We start from the raw sequence: 22,312 nt of genomic DNA, 5'->3' as shown, positions 1-22,312 counted from the left end.
AAAAAAAAAATGCACATTCCTGGACCTCACCTCCAGAGATCCTAATTCACCAGGCCTGACTTGGGGACCAGGAATGTGCATTTTAGCAAGCACCCCTGCAGATCACAATGCATAAAAGTAAGTGGCCACAGATGAAAACAAAATAAGTGAAAAGGGATGTCAAGAGGGTAGAAGGAATTGAACTGTGATCACTAATAGACCGAAGATACGAGAAGAGGTGTGGCATACACAAAACCTACTTGAAAGGGAAAAGTATTCTAAATGGTAGTTTGGCTGTATCCTCAGGGTACAGAGGAATAAAAAACAGTTTCATGAAACTAGTTGCTTATACCTCAGGATATATGTATTATCAACAGAAGTGGAATTCGCCTATCTCGAAACCACAGTCTCAAGATGGATCATTTCAGCAGTGAATTCCTCATCTCTTATGGGCTGTGAACCTTTTAGAGAACATGATTAAATACACGAATCTTCTTTTGTCAGAAACATGCATGTGTGTGCCTGTGCACACACACACACATACACACAAGCTGTTCTCGTTTCCCTTAACTACCATCTATTTGATGAGTACTATTTGATGATGGTTTACAAAACTATGTTTCCAATCTGGATCTTTCCCATGAACTTCAGACCCATATAGCCAACCATCTAACTAACTGACATCTCCACTTACACATCTAAGAGGTCTGTCAAACTTAACATGGCCAAAATGCAGCTTTTATTTCATGCCTACTTAACCCACTCCTCTCCCAGCCTCCCAATACCTCCCAGTGGTACCACCATCCTTCCATTTTCTAAATACAAAAACTTTGGCGTGATCTTTGCTTCCACTCTCCACTAGTGGTTGATTCTACTTTCAAAACATTCCAAATCAGTCCACTTCTCTCCATGCACCACTCCTGCCCCACAACCACCCTAGTCCAAGTCACCATTGTCTCTCACCTGGGTAATTGAAATAGCCTCTTGTCTTCCCACATCCACTCTCAACTCCCCCCATAAATTCATTCTTAACAAAGAAGCCAGTAACATTTTAAAATCATAAATCAGATCATGTTGTTCCCTTGGTCAGCACCCTCTAAAGGCTTCCCAATATATTAATAACAAAACCCAAAACCCTTCACGTAGACTAGAACGTCCCACATGAACTGGCTCTGCCTGTCTCTCCCACTTCACATCTCAGCCACTCTCTTGCTCTTCCACACTAGTGTTTTTGCATTCCAGAACACGTAGAATCTTCTCTCCATCTTGGGGGCTTTGCCTTACTTGTTCCTTCTTCATGGAATACTCTGTCACACAGATCTCTGCATGGCTGTCATGCAGATCTCTGCTTCCTGTCATTGAGACCTGAACTTAATTGTCATCTCTCAGAGAGACCCTCTTTGATCATCCATATTGAAGTGGCCAGCCTCACTGGCCAGTCACAGTCATTCTCTGCCTCCACCAGTAGAATGTGAGCTCCTGGACAGTAGAGGCCTTGTCTGTCTTGATCACTGTTTTATCCTCTGGGCCTAGTAGTGCCTGGCACAGGATAGTCGCTCAGTAAATACTTGTTGAATGAATGAATTGTACACGTGACTTCATGATATCACAGACCTAGGTTTAAAACACTACTCTTGAGGAACAAGACTAGTATTGTGGTTTATAGCAAACCTAATTACCAGAATTTACTCATCACATATTTATGTGCTGGGAGCTGGAGATGTAACAGTGAACCAGATAGACACGGTCTCCAAGCTGGAACTTAGGCTGTCAGGCAAGGTGTCATATCAGAGTTTTAACTCAAAATCAACAAATACGCTATCCAGATATTGCAGCATGTTGTTCAGGATTAAACTGAACAACGAACAAGGCTTGGAAGTTTGGACACGTTCCTTCTGCACTCAATTCTACTTGCACAGTAAAATAAACCTGGCTGGGTTACAGCAAGTTTCACTTCTTTGGCTCCAGAATTCACTCCAATAAAATTGAAGTGGCCCGCCTGGATTGTATCCATTGTCAAAAGACACAGAAATGAACTGAGAAACATCCTGAAAGTCTCTGAGGCTGTAAAGAGACACCTCTGATTTAAACTACTTTTCTGGTGAGAGTGATTATTGTCCCTTTGTTTCAGCAGAATTGGCCCTCTGCCCCCTCTGCAGTGGTGAAATCCCAAAGCTATGAAGTCATTTCCTTCACATGTGCACAGGAGGGGTCAGCAACCTGCCTTCAGAGCCAGGCTTTCCAACTCAGGCTGAGGGAGGAGAAGCTATATCTATCTGCATTTGGAGCTCTGTGTTTTGATCCTTCAATACTGCTGTCATTTCAGCAATGGCACTTTTTGACTGAACCTGCCAAAAGGAATTGTGTGGGCGTCTTCCCCTCCTGACCCATGGACGTGCTTCATACTGTCCTGGCCAAGAGCGTCTACAGCGCCAGGATTTTGGTGCTCAGATTCTGATTGTTCTGATTGCTTACAGGTGTTGGTCTCCTTCTGCACTGCTTTTTCAGTGGCCTTACTGACCAGGTAGAGGAGATGCCTCAGATTAAAAGACAACAAGGAGGAAATAAAAATGTTGCTAAGAACCTACCTGAACCAACTGTGAAAGGCTTTCAAGTTGAATGTAAATTGGTGAGACGTTGGAAATGGAACTAGCTTGGGGAGCAGTTGGAGTTACAGATAGAACACAGAAATCCTGGAAACCAAGCCACACCCAGTGAACAGCAACTGACTCCAACTTTCCCTGGAACTTTAGCCTGTGCTGACCTAAACTGTATGCTCTGTGAAGGCAAGGACGTTGCCCATCTTGGTCCCTAAAGTACCTCCAACATCTTTAACAGTCTTCGCATACAATACATACTCAATGTGTTGTTGTGGACAGAATGACTGACTAAAGTATGGCTATAAAGGGGCAACACAAGGGATCTTTGTGATGGAACAGTTCAGTATTGGTTTCAGTGGTGGGTACATGACTCTACACAGGTGATGAAATCACACACAGCTACACATGTGCACACATGCACATGCAAGGGGTGACACCTACAGCTGCTCTTAGAGGGTATCAATGTCATTTGCTGGTTGTGAGACCACACTAGAATTATGCTAGATGGTGACACTGAGGGAACCGCAGGAAAAGATGCACTGGTCTTCCGGACATTTTGTTACAACTTCCTGTGAATCCAGTGATTTCAAAATAGTAAGTTTACAAAAAGACACTCAATCCAAAGGAAAATTTAAAAGTGCAGAAAAAGAAACCTAGAAAAGACAAATAGAAAGCACAATAAGACGCTTGACGTCAATCCAAAGGCACCCATAATTACTTAAAATGTAAATGGACTCAATGCTCTTGTGAAAAGACATTTATCCAATGCCTACTGTGAACCAAGCCCTGTGATATGTGCAAGGGAAACAGCGATGAATACGACCCAGGCCCTGCTTTTATGACGCTTGGTGCAATGAACCAAGAACTGGGCCAAATGCTGTTAATGAGTGCCACCTGAATGAGTTTGTAACTGCCAGAGGTTTGTAGCGATGGAAGATGAAGCTAGAGATGTGGCCATAGCAGACAAGTTGCAAGGAGAATTAATAGGACTGGGTCACCAAATGCATGTGGGCCACCAGGGAGAGGAAAGGATTCAGACTGAATCACAGGGTTCTGGTTTGCAATTAGCAGATAATACTATTGCATAACATGCTATCAAGGCCTCATGGAACAAGGGCAAATGAGCTTTCACTGCTGACATTTCTTTCTCCTACAAGTTTTTATCAACTTACATTCCTAATCTTGTGCAGTGGTCAAGGGAGCTGCTACCCTAATTTTCCAGAAAAAGAAACTGGTCCTCAGACAGATGCAGTGGCTTGCTCACTGAGTAACAGTGAATCTGAACCCATGGCTCCCCCATTCGGTGTTCAACAACATTGTTTCAAATTCTTTGAAATTAAAGAAGAGAGAAAACAGAGAGCCACAGTAAGGAGAGGGTATGTGGCCATTCAAGTTGCTTGATGATCCTTCAAGATAGCTTAGAACTTTACCAGGCGAGTTTTCAAGCTGGTTGCTCCTGCCACACTCTGCAGTTTGCTCTGGGGGTATCTGGAGGAAAACAGTCATGTGCTAGAGCACTTTGAGCACTGTTCTATCACATGGAACTGTCAAAGTTATTTCCTCTGATTTAGCTCTGTATTGCAAAGTTGGATATTTGTGTCCCTTCATGTGCAAACATTCTTTGGAGTCCAGAAGACACAGAGGAAAAGAAGGAAAGAGGAATAAGACTTGCTCTTGTCTGATTTACTGACTTTTCATTTCCTTTGACACCCTTCCTCACCCCTGCTCCTCTGACTGTGGACAACTTTCCCCTATGGTGTTTTTCTTGTTCTTGTGTTGCTATTGACATATACTTAGTAGATTCTAGTTACTGTTTAGAAAACCTAACAACTCAATTACTGACTGCCACTTGCAAGGCCCCTAGGAATCTTGGATGTGGTCCCAGAACATGAAATGAAATAAAGCATTTGGTAACAACTTAGAGATTTTTGGTAACTTCCCAAGACCTGCTCCTCTAAGCTGATCTCTCGTTCTCTGCCCAGTAGCTACACCTTGAACGCACTCACGAGGCTTGGGGGGTGTTTATATGTTGCAAAAGGTAAGCATCATTAAAGAAACAGAAGTCTGGTTAATTTTCTATATTCTGCTGAGCTTTACTCAAGAGGGCCCTTTCCCTCTGCCTTCTACTTCCTTGCCAAGGGGGGCCACAAAGGTTGGGAATTTCCAGGAGCAGGTTACACACTTCTCCTCTCTGTCCTGGCTCAATGCCACTAGCCCTGGCATTGCTGGTGACCTTTCAGCCTGATGGCCTGTAACCTTCTGCTCCCTGCCAGAGAGAGTTGGGACTTGTCCAAGGCATGGAATAACTTCCTGTGATTGTCCTGAAGATGGCCTGGCCCACAGGATCTGCTTCCATAGCTTGTCAACAGAAGCAGAAAAGTCCTGTATCTCTACAGTATGGTGGGCCTTGGAAGGAAGAATCCCGAGGAGAAATGTTCAGCAAAGATAAGCATGCCAACAGGGCTGTGTTCAAGTACAGCCACACTACATGACATGGACTTGACCTTCCTCATGTATTGTCAACCAAAGTGCCACTGAATATCCTGGCTAGTTGCTCATTATTTCTTGTGTGGCAGGATCTTCGAGGTCATTAAGACCAGCTAATCAAATTTGCAGGTGTTTACAAACCTGGGAGGGTCACCAATATGTTACGTCAGGATCAGGATGCAAAATTATGGGTTGAAACAATGGGCCAAAACCAACTGAGGAATAAAGTTATTTTAAACTCTGGTAAGTTCTGTGATACATTAAGTATCTGAGATGCAGTGGAGGTAATCAAATCTGGATGGAGGATCAAGGAAGGTGCAATATGGAGGAAGTGACGGTGCAGCTGAGCTCACCAGTTGTATGAGACCAATGTGGTTGAGGGGAGGCTCTTCTAAGCAGAGGTACTTGCAAAACATTAAGAATAACTCCAAAGTGTTAGGTATAATTAGTGGTGATGGTTACACAACATCATGAAGGTACAGTAGTTAATGCCACTGAACTGTCCCCTTACACATGGTTAAAATGGTCAATATTATGTTATGTATCTTTTCCCACAAGAAAAGTAATGAAAAATGTTACCCTCACATCCATGGGTGTCCCCTAGGGACATTCCCCATTGCCCAAGCTGAGTGCACAGATGTGGTGGCTCCTGGGATTGTCTCTAAAGGAGTCCATTAACAATGAGAACATATCAGTACCAGAGTCACAGACAAACATGAAGTAACACAGATCCCTCAAAATATGCAATAGCAATATTAATAGCTAACATGTATATCCCAGGAATTATTCTAAATGCTTTAAATTAAATTAAATCATTTGACACTCAGACCCCATGTAAGTAAATACTCTTTTTAGGGCATTCTTTTTTTTTTTTTTTTATTATACTTTAAGTTCTAGGGTACATGTGCATAGCGTGCAGGTTTGTTACATATGTATACTTGTGCCATATTGGTGTGCTGCACCCATCAACTCGTCAGCACCCATCAATTCATCATTTATATCAGGTATAACTCCCCAGTGCAATCCCTCCCCTCTCCCCCCTCCCCATGATAGGCCCCAGTGTGTGATGTTCCCCTTCCCGAGTCCAAGTGATCTCATTGTTCAGTTCCCACGTATGAGTGAGAACATGCGGTGTTTGGTTTTCTCTTCTTGTGATAGTTTGCTAAGAATGATGGTTTCCAGCTGCATCCATGTCCCTACAAAGGACACAAACTCATCCTTTTTTATGGCTGCATAGTATTCCTATGCAGAAACTAAGGCACAGAGAGGTCGAGCAATTTGCCTAAGGGCAAGAGCGAATATGTAGCAGAGGTGGCCATGAAATCAGATCATCTGCTTCAGTCTGGTTCCTAATCACAGACTATGTGTGATGTTGAGAAGTTGTCATCCACTGACTGCAGCTATGTAGGTCAAAGAGCTTAGCACATCAGAAGAGTGAGCAGTGGGTGAGGAGTCAAAGAGGAATCTCATTCCACGTGAAGAAAAGCATGAGCTGAATGACTGGGATTGTGGAAGAGTGTGTATTCAGGTTAAAAAGTCTAGGAGAGGAGAAAAATACAACATATTGTAAAACCGAGCTCATAGTCTAGCAAGAGGTCCTCCTATTCTTTTTTCCTAAAATACATGAATTTGGAAAGCATTCAGAAAACCTTGTATCTTGTGTTATTGGGCATAATATAATCTGATGTTTAATACTGAAGAAAGTCTTTCTCAAATGTCCCAACAGTGCCTGGTGCCTAACAGGGACTCGGTAAATCTTGTTGAATTAATTAATGAATCTCTGTCTCATCCCACATATAATAAAAATAAATTCTTCCTGGATTAAACGTTTACATTGAAATAAAGAAACTGACAGTACTGAAAAAATAGAGGTAGACACTTACATAATACTGGCAGCTGGGAAGGCTTTCTAACCATATATGAATTCCTAAAAAGTAGAAATGCTCGAAACACCTAAGTGCTATGTGTGAGTCTAAGGGTGGGAGGGAAGAAAAGAGATGACAGGGGAAGGAGTGAGCCATTCTAGAACGGGTCCCAGCACCCCAGGGTCGGTGGGAAATCCAGCAGTCACCTACAGCCCCCAAATGAATTTTTTCGGAGTGGTTCATCACTTCTAAGTACTCCTCTGGCTGGAGGAAGTTGCCAAAACCACCTCCGAGCCCCTGGTCAGCATATAACCTTGAGTCAATAGAAGCTGCTCCATCAGAGACCACAGGGCACCAGTGTTTACTTAAACTCCTGTCTCAGCATGGGAGAAGTTAAGACCCCAGAGAGCATCTGCATGCTGACTTATCCCCAGGTACCTGGAGAGGAAAAGAACATTCTCAATTTCAACTTGGTTTCATTACTTGCTTGGCTCAAAGCACATCAACTAGACGGAAGAACCCTTTATTGTTTACAGTTCCAGACAAACTCTTGGCCTCTTCACTGTTGAACCAAATGCCCTTTCTTTCCTCCCAAGAACACATGTGCAAGTTAGGGTTCCCAAAATGTTTGCTGAATGAATCAGTGAGCACTGGTCCAGAACATGTCAATATGCACACTCGGATACAACACCAACCAGTCTCATTTTCAATTCAATGTATGTTATTTTTTATGTGTCATGTCCCTTTGTGAACTGCTGTGAACTGTCTGTGAACTGCTGTTCAGGTATGTTGCCCATTTTCCAATTGTGATGCTGATCTTTTCCTAATAATTGATCAGGATTACTCATAAAGGTGAAGAATATGAACTCTTTGCTTGCCTTGTACGATGTGAAAAACTTTCACATTTTGTCATTTGTCTTATAAGTTGGTATTGTTTTTGAAGTACCTAAAACAGTGTTCAGCATATAGGAGACACTCACTAGATTATTTGTTGGAGAATTGACTGAATAAATAAATGAGCAAAGAGATATGTTTTATTTTCATGTAGCAAAAATCCTTGTCTCTTCCTTTATAGTTTTTCCTCTGCTATCATGTTTAGGAAGGTTTTCCCAACTCCAAGATCAGATTGAGATTCAATAACATTGTCCCTTCTAGAAATTATATTATTTCGTTTTCTTTACATTTAAATACAACACATCTGGAATTCGTCTCTCATATCTACGCTAAGTGACGTTGATTATAATTTTCTTTTTGTACTGTAATCTCCTTATGTAATTTGGTATCAGGGTCATACTAATGTCATACAATGAACCAAAGGCGTTTGCATCTTTTTCTGTGTCAGTTTCAAGAGTATGAGAGTTACATGTCCTTTAAAGCTCAAGAGATCTCAAATCTAAGACTTTCTGAGTTAGTTATCTGTCCTGGAGGTAATTATCTGACAATATTTTTCATGTCTTATATTTACTTACAATGTTGATTAGTCTAACATTTCAGGGGCTAACACTTTGAAGAGTGTACCTTTTTTTTTGGCAAGGCGATGTTAGAATTCTCATTTGGTGTGAAAATTTGGGTGGGGTTAAATTAATGTTTAAACCTCAGTTTAACTTCTAATTACACTGTTCTCGTGGCTAAAGACCCTAAACCACTGATTTTTTGTTAGCACTAAAAGCCACAATGTAACAGACTGGTTTCTTGTGAAATAGGAACCAAATACTGCCAGAACTGGAAGCCTCTAACAGGAAGTCATGACTTAGTGGTGAAATAACTAAAGAAAAGGAGGGGACAGAAAAGCAGCCATCCCCCTTTGGGGGCCTAGTTGTCATTTTGCTGCTGTTGCCTTTTAGTAAGTAATAGCCAAAGCTTTAGCTTGGTCTAGAGCATGGTGACATTTTTATGTGCAAAGAAGGCAAAATAGGCTGAATTACTTGGATAGAAAGTCTCCAGTGAAAGGCTACAAATATGAGTAAGTCAAACAAATAATCACTGTGCGGAATGCTAATGTTGTAACAGAGGGAAGTCCAGGGCCTAAGAGGGAGGATGGGAAGGTTTTCGCCCACACACTTCGCAGGTCAGTGGGACGTTCTTACAAGGCTCTACTTGGCAGGAAGACACTGTGTTTTCAGGCACTAGGCACAACCCACAAGGGAAGGAACCCCGACTTTGATGTAGCACACTGCAGGCCCTGGGGAGACAGCGCTGAGCAAGGCGCTCAGGGAGGGAGACAGACAAGTAAACAGAGGGGCTGCTTTGCATGGGAAGGAAACTGACTTTGATCGCTGTTTCCACTCTAAGGCTTGCCCTTAGCTACAGACACAGCAGATCTGGAGCCATCCCAGCCAAGGTTTCCCAGCATGCTTTCAGCACATCCAGCCTGACTGAAGTGGGGGCCATCCTCCTATTACGCGATCTGGAAGCCTTCTCCACTCCAAGATTATCAAAATATTTTCCTATGTTTTCTTTTAATCTTTTATGTTGAATTACACATAAATGTGTATCTAATAAACAAAGCATGAAAAGAGCTTCTATGAGGCATTAAGATAAATATGAATAACCTAATAGAAAAATATGGGCAAAATATATGAATCAGTATTTCACAGAAAAAGAAACAGAAATGGCCCCAAACTATATATCCATATCTAATTTTAAATGAGACATCTTTGCATATAAGACTGGCAAAAATGTTCAAACATGTGCAATGTATCTTAATGTCATTTTTCATAATGACTAAAAATCAGAAATAAACTAAACATCTATCAAAAGATAAAATAAATTATGATATGAATAAGCAAAGCACACACATAAGCCCCTCCACCCCAGTCTATGCTTATATTTTGGCAATCTTGGCACTCTTGTGTGCTGTGATTATTTGAGTTCCATTCCGTTCATCCCATTTACAAGTCGGAGTGAAACGAAGAGTAAAGTCTATAATTCCAAAAGCAAATTTTCAAAACAATTAAATACAGACTGTTCACAAGACATCTTTCCAGAATGGAGCCCATGGGGGTAGTTGGGGGCTCCCTGAACCTGTTCCTTCCGCACGCTTCCAAATCTCAGTACATGGCAACTCTATCCTTCCAGGTGCTCAGGCCAAGACACTGGAATTCTTGACTCCTTTCTTTCTCTTGCACAGAATAACCAATCCGTCAGAAAATCTTGCCGGTTCTATCTTCAGAATATACCCCTCTCCACGCACCTCACCTGTATCACTCCACTAGCCCCCAACCTGGTCTCCCTGCTTCTGCCCTGGCCCCTACAGCTTGCAGCCAGCTGCCAGAGTGATCCTGTCACAATTCACATCAAATCATGTCAGTTCTGTTCTCAGAACCCTCTGGTGTCTTCCTCTCTTACTCAGACGAAAAGCCAAAGGCTAAAGTAAGGCCTCTACTTGCATCACCACTCTGACCTCATCTGCTCCATCCCTTACTCCCTGGGCTGCAGCCAAGCTCACTGCTCTTGGAACATTCCAGGTGTGTTCCTGCTTCAGAGGCTGTACACTGTCCATTCCCTCCCCTGATTAAGGAGTGGGGTATGCCATTCCCAGACACTTTGAGCTCTCTAACATGCAAGCAAAATGGTCTCTGGTAGGCCAAGAGCAATCTCTCAAACAGAAGCTGCCACTGTTGGAAGTGAAAGCCCCCCAAAGTCGGGGGAGAGGAGCACATCCTCCAATATCTTTCTGTGGTACTAGTACTAGCAGTACTAGTGATACAATATGAATTGGTCACCTTTATTGGCTATTTATGAAGTGCATTACATATAACTCACTACATCCTCACAACAACCCCATGACGCAGGATATTGGTCAAACTTGACAAGAGCAGTTTTGATGGAGTGGTGGAGTAAACACGTGATCAGGAGTGAATGAGAAATAGAATCTCACCATTTGTAATCCTTAATGAATTAATCAATTTAAGCATTAAGCATCAGTGGCTGCTACAATCACAAAAACGGAAACAACCAGATATGATTTTCCTCCTAATGGAAGTACAATAATACCATCTAGGAAGGGTTCATTATATTATTCTCTCAGAAAATAACAACATATTTGAGTGCTGACTGTTATCATCTAGAGCCAAGTGGATCCACATACTGCCATCTTCCAATTTAAAAAGAGTAAAATGCTAGAGTTGAAGTTTTCTTTCTGCTTTTCTGTGGTGTGTACGTATTTTGGTGCTAAGAGTGGTTATTCTCCTGAAAGATCTTAAAGTCTTATATCAGATTCATGATAAAGGTTTAAGGTATTCATCAAATGCAGGGGCAGGGAGGATAAGCCAGGGTTGGACCTGAGTGACCTCTCTGCCATTTAGAGAGCTTGTCCCAAAGCATTTAGCCTGTGGAGGAACCAGTCCAGGGGTTTTTCCTATTAAGACTTCTAACCAGTACACTCTATCCTCAATCTCACAAATACCTATTGGCAGAACTCATCTAAAACACACACTTCAGGCCCTAAAGATGTAGTCAGCCCTTTGCAAAATCGTTGACTTTGAGTCCATCTCACCACTTGGTTGTATTTCTTTCTTTATTAGGCCTGGGTCTGGTAGCCTGGGTCACTGGTTTTCTGGCTGACACTGCAAATGAATAAATACTTTCCTCCCATTTGCTTCTTTCACTTTTAACTACCATCTCATCTCCTTTCTCTTCCACTGCCATACTTCTTGCTGTCCTTGCTACCCATTTCTTCCTAAACCATTAATATTGGGAATCCGCTTCACTAGAAAGACTCGGAAGCTCCACTTAGACTTCAGGCCCAAGTAGCTTTCTCCAATTCAGCTTTTTTAGTGATAAAACAGCTGTTTTGCATCCATCTTCCTTATCTTGTGCCCCTTGTCCATTCCTTCTCTGTGCCCTATCAGTCAGAGCCCTGGGAGGAAAGACGGGTGACTGGCATTACCACTGCAAGGTATTTAGGGTTATCCATCGCTTCTAATGGTCTCTCCTCTTATCTCTTCTCAGTTCTGCTGACACTTTTCCTCTTACTCTCTAACTGCGGTATCTCCCAAAATTCTGCCCTAGGTCCTTTTCCTTCTTACTCATCACACCCTCCTTGGATAGTCTCATCCACCCCCATAACTTTAACTACTTCCTATACCCCAGTAACCACCAAAACTCCATCTGGAGCCCAGGTCCCTCCCCTTGGCTCTAGACAAATTTACCCACGGATACTTCAAACTTGGTATGTGCCAGCCTGAATGTACCAGTCCCACTGACTTGCCCCCAAACTGGGTTTTTTCTCCCATGCTCTTGCTCACAGTGTCTGTATGACACAGTCAGTGTCCAAAAAGATGTGGTGTAAAAAATCAATTACAGGCCAGGTGCAGTGTAATCCCAGCACTTTGGGAGGCCAAGGCAGGAGGATCACCTGAGGTCAGGAGTTTGAGCCTGGGCAACACGGTGAAGCCCCGTCTCTACTAAAAATACAAAAATTAGCTGGGCCTGGTGGCAGCTGCCTGTAATCCCAGCTTCTCAGGAGGCTGAGGCAGGAGAATTGCTTGAACTTGGGAGGAGGAGGTTGCAGTGAGCCGAGATTGCACCACTGCACTCCAGCCTGGGCAACAGAGTGAGATCCTGTTTCAAAAAAAATAAAAAACAATCAATTACAAAAATGAATAAATTAAAGATGAAATTCAACAGTAATAATGTAGGTCCTGTTCCTGGGCTTAAGCAAAACACCAATAGCACAAGAACAGACTGGAGAAAAGATAGCTTAGCTGAAACACAGAGGAAAACTAAGTCCGTTTGACAGGAAGCTCAGTGTGAGTCAACGGTGTGGCGTGGCTGCCAGAACAAAGCTAATGGAATCTCCAGCTGCCTTCTCAGAAGCACGATGTCCAGATGAGCAATGATGGTCCTGGAGGAGTTTATTTAGTTCTGGTACCAGTTCAGAGGAAATATACAGGACAGTGAGGGAACTCAGAACTCTGTTCTATCCTAAGGAATGACTGAGTAAAGCAGCAACATTTAGGTTGGATATTTGCAGGGCTCTCAAATTGAAAAAGAATTAGAAGTGTTCTGTATATTCTAAAAAGAGGTAACACCAGGACCAATTTCTTGCAGTCAGAACTATCACACGATTATTTGGGTAGCATATTATGTAACCGGTTTCCTGTCATTGGAAGTGTCCAGATAACAAATGACTGGCAAAAATGTGGCCAGCATTGGAGTTGCTGTAATTCATCTTGGGCTAATCACCCTTCTCCACATCCCTACTCCTGCCAAGTTCAAAATCTTTAATTATGCCCTCTCTCACATAGCTTATAATTAAACAATCAACATTTCCCATTGATTATTTCTCTAAAATATTCCCATATTTTCCCTTCTGCTGCATTCACATTAATACCCTGGACTAAGTCGCCTTGCATAGGAAAGAAGATTTTTTTAAAAAGGACATCTTCGAATACCATCCCAATCAACCTGACTTTCAGAATCTAAGTGGCAATCTGGAGTAACATTGTCAGTTGTTTTGGCCACCCAGCATCTGCACCTTTTTCTATATTTGGGAAATTCCCAACCTTTTAAGTTACTGGGACAGAAGAGACCAACTCCAGTTACAGAAGCAAGAAATGACGGATCCTTTCTTTTCCGATCTCCCTTACTATGAAGGTACAAATTCTGATTGTCTTTCCTGACAGTTTAACCTCAAGATTGTTTCTGCATATCCCACAACAGTACTTTTTATCTGCCTAATTAAATCATCATCTAGTTACCTGAAATGACATGCTCACTGAAGATAAGGTTTTAGGGGAGTGGGGAGTGGGAGCCCAGTGTCAAAAATGAAAGTTTTTATTAAAGATATATGATTTTAAAAAACAAACCTTCTCAGTACCATGCCCTGAAAATTATTAACAGAAGCTGTTTTTACATATTTATACCATACTTAAAGTATACTCATGTCATCCATGTGTATTGCAGCACTATTCACAATAGCCAAGCTACAGAATCAACCTAAGTGTCCATTAATGGATGAATGGAAAAAGAAAATGTGGTACCTACACACAATGGAATACAATTCAGCCATAAAAAAAGAATGAAATCCTGTCATTCACAGCAACACAGATGGAACTGGAGGTTATTATATTAAGTGAAATGAGCCAGGCACAAAAAGACAAATTTCACATGGTCTCAATCATATGTGGGGACTAAAAAACTTGATGCCATGGACACAGAGAATAGAACAATAGATACCACAGACTGGGAAGGGTGGGGGGTGAATGAAGAGAGGTTAGTTAATGGGTACAAATGTACAGTTACATAGAAGGAAGAAGTTTTAATGTTTAATAGCAGAGTAGGGTGACTATACTTAGCACATATAAATGATAAATACTTAAGGTGATGAATACCCCAAATAGCATGACTTGATCATTATACATTCTATGCATGTAGCAAACATATGTACACCATAAATATACAAAATATGGCCGGGCTCAGTGACTCACGCCTGTAATCCCAGCACTTTGGGAGGCTGAGGCAGACGGATTGCCTGAGGTCAGGAGTTTGAAACCAGCCTGACCAACATGGAGAAACCCTGTCTCTACTAAAAATACAAAATTAGCCGGGCATGATGGCACATGCCTTTAATCCCAGCTACTTGGGAGACTGAGGCAGGAGAATCGCTTGAACCCAGGAGGCAGAGGTTGCGGTGAGCCGAGATTGTGCCATTGCACTCCAACCTGGGCAACAAGAGTGAAACTCCATCTTTAAATATATATATATACACACATATATATATATATAGTATCAATAAAAGAAAAAAAGATGAACTGAACTCTGGCCACTGACATGGAGACAATTCTAGGATAAATTTTTTAATGGACGGAGTAATGTACAGAACATTGTGTATCTTTTGTGTTAGAAAAGGAGGAATAAGAAGTTGTATATGTATTTCCTTGTGTTCATATGAAGAAATACTGAAAAGATTAAAGAAAAAAATTTTAAAAATGGTTATTTGAGGGGTAAGGGTAAAAATAGGGTGGAGGAAGGCAGAGGTGGAAGGAGTTTTCATTAAACATTTAAAATATATTTTTTAATTTTTGAAACATGACTGCATTACCTATTCGATAGCAATTTTTAAAACTAAGGAAAAAGTAGGAGAATAGACAGGAAGATCAACAGAACTGCCCCAAAACAGACCCAAAGAAAGATTTAAGATTTAGGTTACATTTAAGATAATTTTCTAGAAACAGAAATATAAATAGCTTTTATACTTGAAGAGATGTTCAACCTCACTCAGAAAGAAATTTAATTAAAACAAGATGCCATTTATCATCTATTGATTTTTCAAAGATAAAAACATTTAATAGTACACTATATTTGAGTGGGTGCAGGAGGACGAGCACTTTCATACTCTGTTGCTGAGAGTAAAAATTGGCGTTATACATTTACATGCACTTCGACTCAGCAATTCAACTTCTAACAGTTTTTTTTACAAGCATAATTGCACATAACCACAAAGACCAATGTACGAAGATATTCACCACAGTATTGTTTACAGCAGCACGAGACTGGAAACAAGAGAAGTTCTATCATAGTATCTCCACATAGTGAAATATTATGAAGCTGTTATGGACTGATATGGACCAATCTCCAAAATACATTAATAAGAAAGGAGGTTACAAAATAGTGAGTATAGTGTACTACCATTTGTGCAAAAAATGGGGAAGTATATGTGCTTGTATATGCATGGAATATATCTGGAAGGAAAATCAAGAAACTTGTCTCAGAGAAGAAATATAAGGGGTCTCCACTTCTAGGAATGAAAAAGATGCAAAGAACATCCTTCCCACTATGACGAGAAAAGCTGGACAAAACACAAAATCTTCATTTTATTAAGCCTGTCAGAGAGTGGAGGTCACAAGGCACCCAAGTGATCTGACTTCCAAAGAGGGATGACAATCCCTTCCCACGGTATATAGGGCTCATGGAGGAGATCCCTCCCTTAGTGGTGATCCTAAGTATAGAGACTTCCAGTTGCTGAGGTAGCCCACGACCCAGAAAACAAGCTACCTGTATAGCCAACCCAGGTCCCTGGCATTCCTCTTCACCATAATAGGAAACAGTCTCCTATAATTAAAGTGGATATCTATAAACAGGATTCTCATTTAAGCTGAAGGAATTCACTGTTCAATCTGGAACAGAATTTCCCCGTCTTGGCACCACTTGGACCCATTTGGGCCAAATTCATGGTGGTGGAGGACTGTCTTGTGCATTGTAGAATATTTAGCAGCATCCCTGGCCTCTGCCTACTAGAGAATGCATCCACAGAGATATCGTTTGGCTGTGTCTCCACACAAACCTCATCTTGAATTGTAGCTCCCATAATTCCCACGTGTTGTGGGAGGGACCCAGTGGGAGACAACCGAATCATGGGGGTGGGCCTTTCCCATGCTATTCTCATGATAGCAAATAAGTCTCACAAGATCTGATGGTTTTATAAAGGGGAGTTTCCCTGCACAAATTCTTTCTCTTGTCTGCTGCCATGTGAGACGTGCCTTTCACCTTCCGCGTGATTGTGAAGGCTCCCCTGCCACGTGGACCTTTGAGTCCATTAAACCTCTTTCTTTTGTAAATTGCCCAGACTGGTATGTCTGTATTAGCAGTGTAAAAACAGACTAATATATGTGGTGTATTAGTCCATTCTCACACTGCCATGAACACATACCCAAGACTGGGTAATTTATAAAGGAAAAAGGTTGGGCCGGGCATGGTGGCTCACGCCTGTAATCCCAGCACTTTGGGAGGCCAAGGTGGGCTGGATCACTTGAGGTCAGGAGTTCAAGACCAGCCTGGCCAATATGGTGAAACCCGTCTCTACTAAAAATACAAAAATTAACCAGGCATGGTGGCAGGTGCCTGTGATCCCACCTACTCGGGAGGCTGAGGCAGGAGAATTGCTTGAACCCAGGAGACAGAGGTTGCAGTGAGCTAAGATTGTGTCACTGCACTCCAGCCTGGGTGACAATGCAAGACTCAGTCTCAGAAAAACAAGGAAGATTGTAGCATTAAATGCTTATATTAGAAAATAAGAAAGGTCTCAAATCAGTAATTTAAGTTTCCTCCCTAAGGAACTAGATAACGAAGTGATTAAATTAAACCCAATGCAGTCAAAAGGAGGAAAATAATAAAGATAAGAGGATAAATTAACGAAATAGAGAAAAGCCTTGAAAGACACTAACGACACTCATTCAAGAAGATATGGATAACCCAAATAGCCCTATATCTATTAAAGAAATACAATTTGGCCGGGTGCAGTGGCTCATGCCTGTAATCCTAGCACTTTGGGAGGCCAAGGTGGGTGGATCACCTGAGGTCAGGAGTTCGAGACCAGCCTGGCCAACATGGCAAAACCCTGTCTCTACCAAAAATAAAAAAATTAGCTAGGCATGGTGGCGGACACCTGTAATCTCAGCTACCCGGCAGGCTGAAGCTGGAGAATCTCTTGAACCCAGGAGGTGGAGGTTGCAGTGAGCCAAGATGGTTCCACTGCACTCCAGCCTGGGTGACAAGAGTGAAACTCCATCTCAAAAAAAAAAAAAAAAAAGACAAGAAAGAAAATTTCTAGTTGATAGCCTTCCCAAAAAGAAAGGAGTATAGGCCCAGATGTTTTCAATGGTGAGTTCTACCAAACATTTAAGGAAGAAGGAATACCAATTCTACACAACATCTTTCAGAAAATACAAGAAGAGGGAGAACTTCTGATTTCATTTTATGATGCCAGCATTATGCTAATATCAAAACCAAAGATAGTATAAAAAAGGAAAACTGCAGACCAATATCCCCCATGGACAGAGACACAAATATCTTCAGCAAAGCAAATCCAGAAATATATGAAAAGAATAATATGTTACAACCAACTTAAGTTTATTCCAGAAGTTTAAGGTTGGTTCAACATTCAAAATCAAGCAGCATAATTCACCATAGTAACAGACTAAAAAATAAAAAACATATCATCATTTTTATAGATGCAGGAAACACAACAAAATCCAACTCATGAGAAGAAGCCTCAGGAAACTAGCAATATGAGGGAACTTCCTCAATTTGGTTTTTACCTCAATTTGGTTTTTAAGGTGCCTACAAAAAGCCTACAGTTAACATACTTAAAAGGTGAAAAATGGAATGCTTTCCCTCTAAAATCAAGAAAAAGTCAAGGATGTCTGTTCTCGTCATTTCTATGCAACATTTATAGTATTGCAGGTTGCAACTACAGACAACGCTATTAGAACTAATAAGTGAGTTTAGCAAGGCTATGGGATATGAGGTCAGTGAAATCAATTGACAAACCAATTCTAAAATTGTTATAGAAAAACAAGGGACCTAAAATAGCCAAAACAACTCTGAGAAAGAAAAGTCTGAGGGCTAAAATAACCTGATTTCAAGAATTACTGTAAAGCTACAGTCATTAGTCATTAAACAGCATGTTGTTGGCATAGAACACATAGATCAATGGAACAGACTAGAGAATCCAGAAATAGATCTACATGGATATGGTAAATTGATTTTTTTTTTTTTAAGACAGTTTTGCTCTTATCGCCCGGGCTGGAGCGCAATGGTGTCATCTTAGCTCACTGCAACCTCCACCTCCGGGGTTCAAGCGATTCTCCTGCCTCAGCCTCCCAAGTAGCTGGGATTACAGGCACACACCACAAATTTGTAAAAATACAAATTTGTAAAAATACAATTTTTTTTGTATTTTTAGTAGATACAGAGTTTCACCATGTTGGCCAGGCTGGTCTCGAATTCCTGACCTTAGGTGATCCTCCAGCCTTAGATTCCCAAAGTGCTGGGATTACAGGAGTGACCCACTGTGCCCTTCAGGTAAATTGATTTTTGATGATGTTTCAAAAGTAAATCAATGGAATAAAGGAAGTCTACTCAATAAATAGTACTGGAACAAATGAAATTGGTACGCAAGAAAAGAAACCATGATATAAACCTCACAGCTTTTATAAAATCTACTCAAAATGGATCATAGATCTAAATATAAAATGTAAATATATAAAACTTTCAGAGACCAGGTGCATTGGCTCACACCTGTAATCCCAGCACTTTAGAAGGCCAAGGTGGAAGGATCGCTTGAGGCCAAGAGTTGGAGACCAGCCTGTGGGCAACATGGAGAAATCCTGTCCTCTCTACAAAATATACAACAATTAGCAGTGCGTCGTGGGGAGCAGCTATCGTGCCAGCTGCTCAGGAGACTGAAGTGGGAGGATCACTTGAGCCCGAGAAGTCAAGGCTGCAGTGAGCCATGACCATGCCACTGCACTCCAGCCTGGGTGACAAAGTGAGACCCTGTCTCGAAAAGGAAGCAAAACAAAACAAAACTTACAGAAAAAACAGAAGAAAATCTTCAGGATCTTAGGCTAAATGAAGAGTTGTTAGATTTGACATTAAATCCATGATTCATAAAAGAAAAGTTGTATTGGGGATTTCATTAAAATTTTTAAATTTTAGTTCTTCAAAAGAGAATGAAAAGACAAAAACTATGAGCTGCTAGAAAATATTTGCAAATTAAATATGCAACAAAGAACCTATATCCAGAGAACCTATATCCAGGGACAAAAACAGTGCCTGGCTCTTGTCATTGTTTTGAAAACTAAATGAGTTAATACAAGCTCTTAGTGTAGTGCCCGGCACATATAAACATTCAATAAAAGTGAACTATTATAGCTTTATTATCACTGTTATTATAGGATTCTTTAAAATTGATAAAATAGATGCAAGCCAATTGTTCACCAATAGAGAAATTGTTATATTATATGTATTACAAGGAATATTTGACAATGCTTTAAAGAATTAAATCTATACGTACTAACCTGGAAAGATGTCCAGAATTTTTGTGAACAAAGCAAATTGCAGGACAGATAGTATCATATGATCCCAGTTGTGCAAAAAGAAAATTATATATTTTCTGAAAACTTTTGTAGAATGGTGCTCACTAAACGGCTAACAGCTGTTATCCCCGGGCTGGGGAGTGGAATAGGAGGAGAGCAAAGGGAAAGTAGGGGGTAGGGGAAATATAAAGGGGGCCTTCATGTTTCGTTCTATTTATTAAAATAAGAATATATTTCTTGTGAAACAAAAAATACAAATGAAAATAATTATCTTTTAAAAGACCAATGATAAAAAATAACTTTCTGATTGTCTTCACCGATGGATTCAAGTGGATGAAGTACAAGCCTACTTTGGACTGAAAGGTTTGCCTAAAAACTGCCTGAGCTTCCATTTGTAATAGCAAACATTGATGGAGTGCTGCTTGCTGGCCTGACAGCACGAAGAACTGAGTTATTGTCCTGGTTGTGCCAATAACTAGTTTTGCTATGTTATTATTATAAATGTTAAACTATAAACTGGAATCAAGTCTTTTTTTTCTGTCTTCCCAGCCTGTAACACAGGGCCTAGTTCAGAGTTAGCGCTCCGTTAACGGGAGGGAGTGACAGGAATTGAATTTAAGCAGCTGCAACAGCCCTGTCCAGGCCCCGTCGAAGTGACACATGATCACCATCTAGTGGTAAAAAGAATTCCTGCAAAATTTAGCTATGAAAGGAAAAAGAATTCTTTCTGTGGTGTGTTCCAGGGACAGATGCCAGTCAGCAAAAAAAGCATTGACTATCTATGATCTTTCTTAGAGAGAATTCCCAACCATCAAGGTTTATGTCTTGGAGTGTTGGTAAGGTGACACCTAGGTACTCTTGTGTCTTAAGTCTGGTCCCTGCCCCATCATCACACGCCCCACATATCTCTAAGCTGCACGGTGTCCACTCCTGCCACATCCCCTATAGGAATGAACCACGTGTGATAATAGGCACACACACCCAAGCCTTTCCAAAGTTGATGAAATACTAATAAACTTCCCTAAGCCAGTCTGCTTAAGATACAAAAAAAGACCGGGGAATAAAATACTCTATAATCTTTGCCCTCCAGGTCCACCATCTTTCTGTATCATCTACTAAAACTGTCATTCCAAAGGACAACAAGGAAACCCATCCTGAGACAACATTTCAAGCACTGCTGTGTGACAAAAGCCTCACCTGCTCATGCAGGTGATGGGAGCAGGTTTTCTTCTCTTGCCTCCTTTGAGTAGCTTCACAGTTAAGGAAGCAGCTGGATAATGCAGAGGCCAAGAGATATTGGACCCTGTGCTTGGGGACACCTGGACTCAAAAGCAAATGATGTAGGGACACACTGGCACTTAGAGAAATCTCAGTATTTATACACCCCTGATATTCACATGCTAAATAGAACAACCTTCCTCTAAAATTCTGTTCTGCAGAACAAACAAATAACAAAAATCTTTTCAAAGACCCTTAAGAGAGAAACAAACACTGTCTAGCCTGGGGTGAATGGGGAAAGAAGATTTGAGCAACTCTATGTTCGGGAAAATCTCCTGCCACACATTCTGGAAGTATTCATACATTATTAAAGTCTTTTTATAATCCCACCTGTTGAACTTCCACACAATATGTGCCTCATTTATGTGGGAACAAAAACAGTTGTGACATTTGGCCAAAAGAGGACAGCAGTTTGAGAGCATTGCATAGACAAGAGCACAAGGCTGAACCACATTTGGGGTGGGCTGCTTTGGATGAGCGCAGGCATGGGCGAGTTTGTTCCTACCACCGTGCAGTGAAGTTGCAGAGAAATTAGGAATTAAGAACAAGATGATTCCATGAAGCTACTGCCAGCCTAAAAAAAGCAAGAAGCCCTAATATCTATTTATATGCAACTCCCTGGGGACTGAAGTGGTTCTTCCTAATGGCTGAAAAACACTGAGTAGCAATCAGGTCTTTAAGCAGAATGTTTTTAAAACCTTATCGTGAGGACGCTGATGGAGATAATGAACGTTTGAGGTGTCGATAGCACATCTTAAAACAGTAATGGAGTATGTCGGAAGATATGCTCTTCCAAGTATTCCTAATTTCATACTAGTGAAAGTCAATTGTCCTGCTGGCACTGTAAAAGCGCGGTGTCAGCATTAAGAAGAAGTTGAAATGGGTTACACGATGAGAAACGAGTTACACTGTGTAGGGTTCCAGACAGCAGTGTCCGATGACAGCTACAAGAGCAGCACTCCCCGCCGGCTGCCAATCTCCCTATCCCCTGCCGCGTCCCCCTCGCAGGGCAATGGGTCTCAGAGCCACCCCCCGCCAAAGAAAGGGGCACGCTTTTGAGATGTCACCCTGGCCGCTCCTGCACGGAGAGTGGTGCCTGAGGTTTCAGCCCCAACCCGCCTCCCTCCGCTAGAGTCAGCGGCGGTCTGGAGTCCCTGAGACCCACGGGCAGGCGCCACCTGGTCTCCGGCCCGCTGCCTAGCACAGCGGCGACGCTGGCTCGACGTGCGATTTCGCTTTCCGTCCATCGGCCTCGCCCGCAGTCCCGGGCGCTGGGAGC

General features: G+C 41.6%; 1 protein-coding gene across 1 annotated transcript in view; it reads right to left on the bottom strand.

The window, feature by feature from the left end:
• Window positions 1-22,312, bottom strand: part of GAB3 (GRB2-associated binding protein 3) — a 73,976-nt gene that overhangs the window by 51,115 nt on the left and 549 nt on the right. The window contains exon 2 of the mRNA XM_011963220.1: window positions 20,953-21,074. Within this exon, the coding sequence (XP_011818610.1) occupies window positions 20,953-21,074 (122 nt within the window). The remainder of the gene's footprint in view (window positions 1-20,952; window positions 21,075-22,312) is intronic.

Source organism: Colobus angolensis, unplaced genomic scaffold (genome assembly GCF_000951035.1).
Source record: "Colobus angolensis palliatus isolate OR3802 unplaced genomic scaffold, Cang.pa_1.0 Scaffold601, whole genome shotgun sequence".
In the NCBI taxonomy this organism is placed as follows: domain Eukaryota; kingdom Metazoa; phylum Chordata; class Mammalia; order Primates; family Cercopithecidae; genus Colobus; species Colobus angolensis.
The sequence above is the reverse complement of the archived record's forward strand: the minus strand, read 5'-3'. Positions and strand labels throughout refer to the sequence as shown.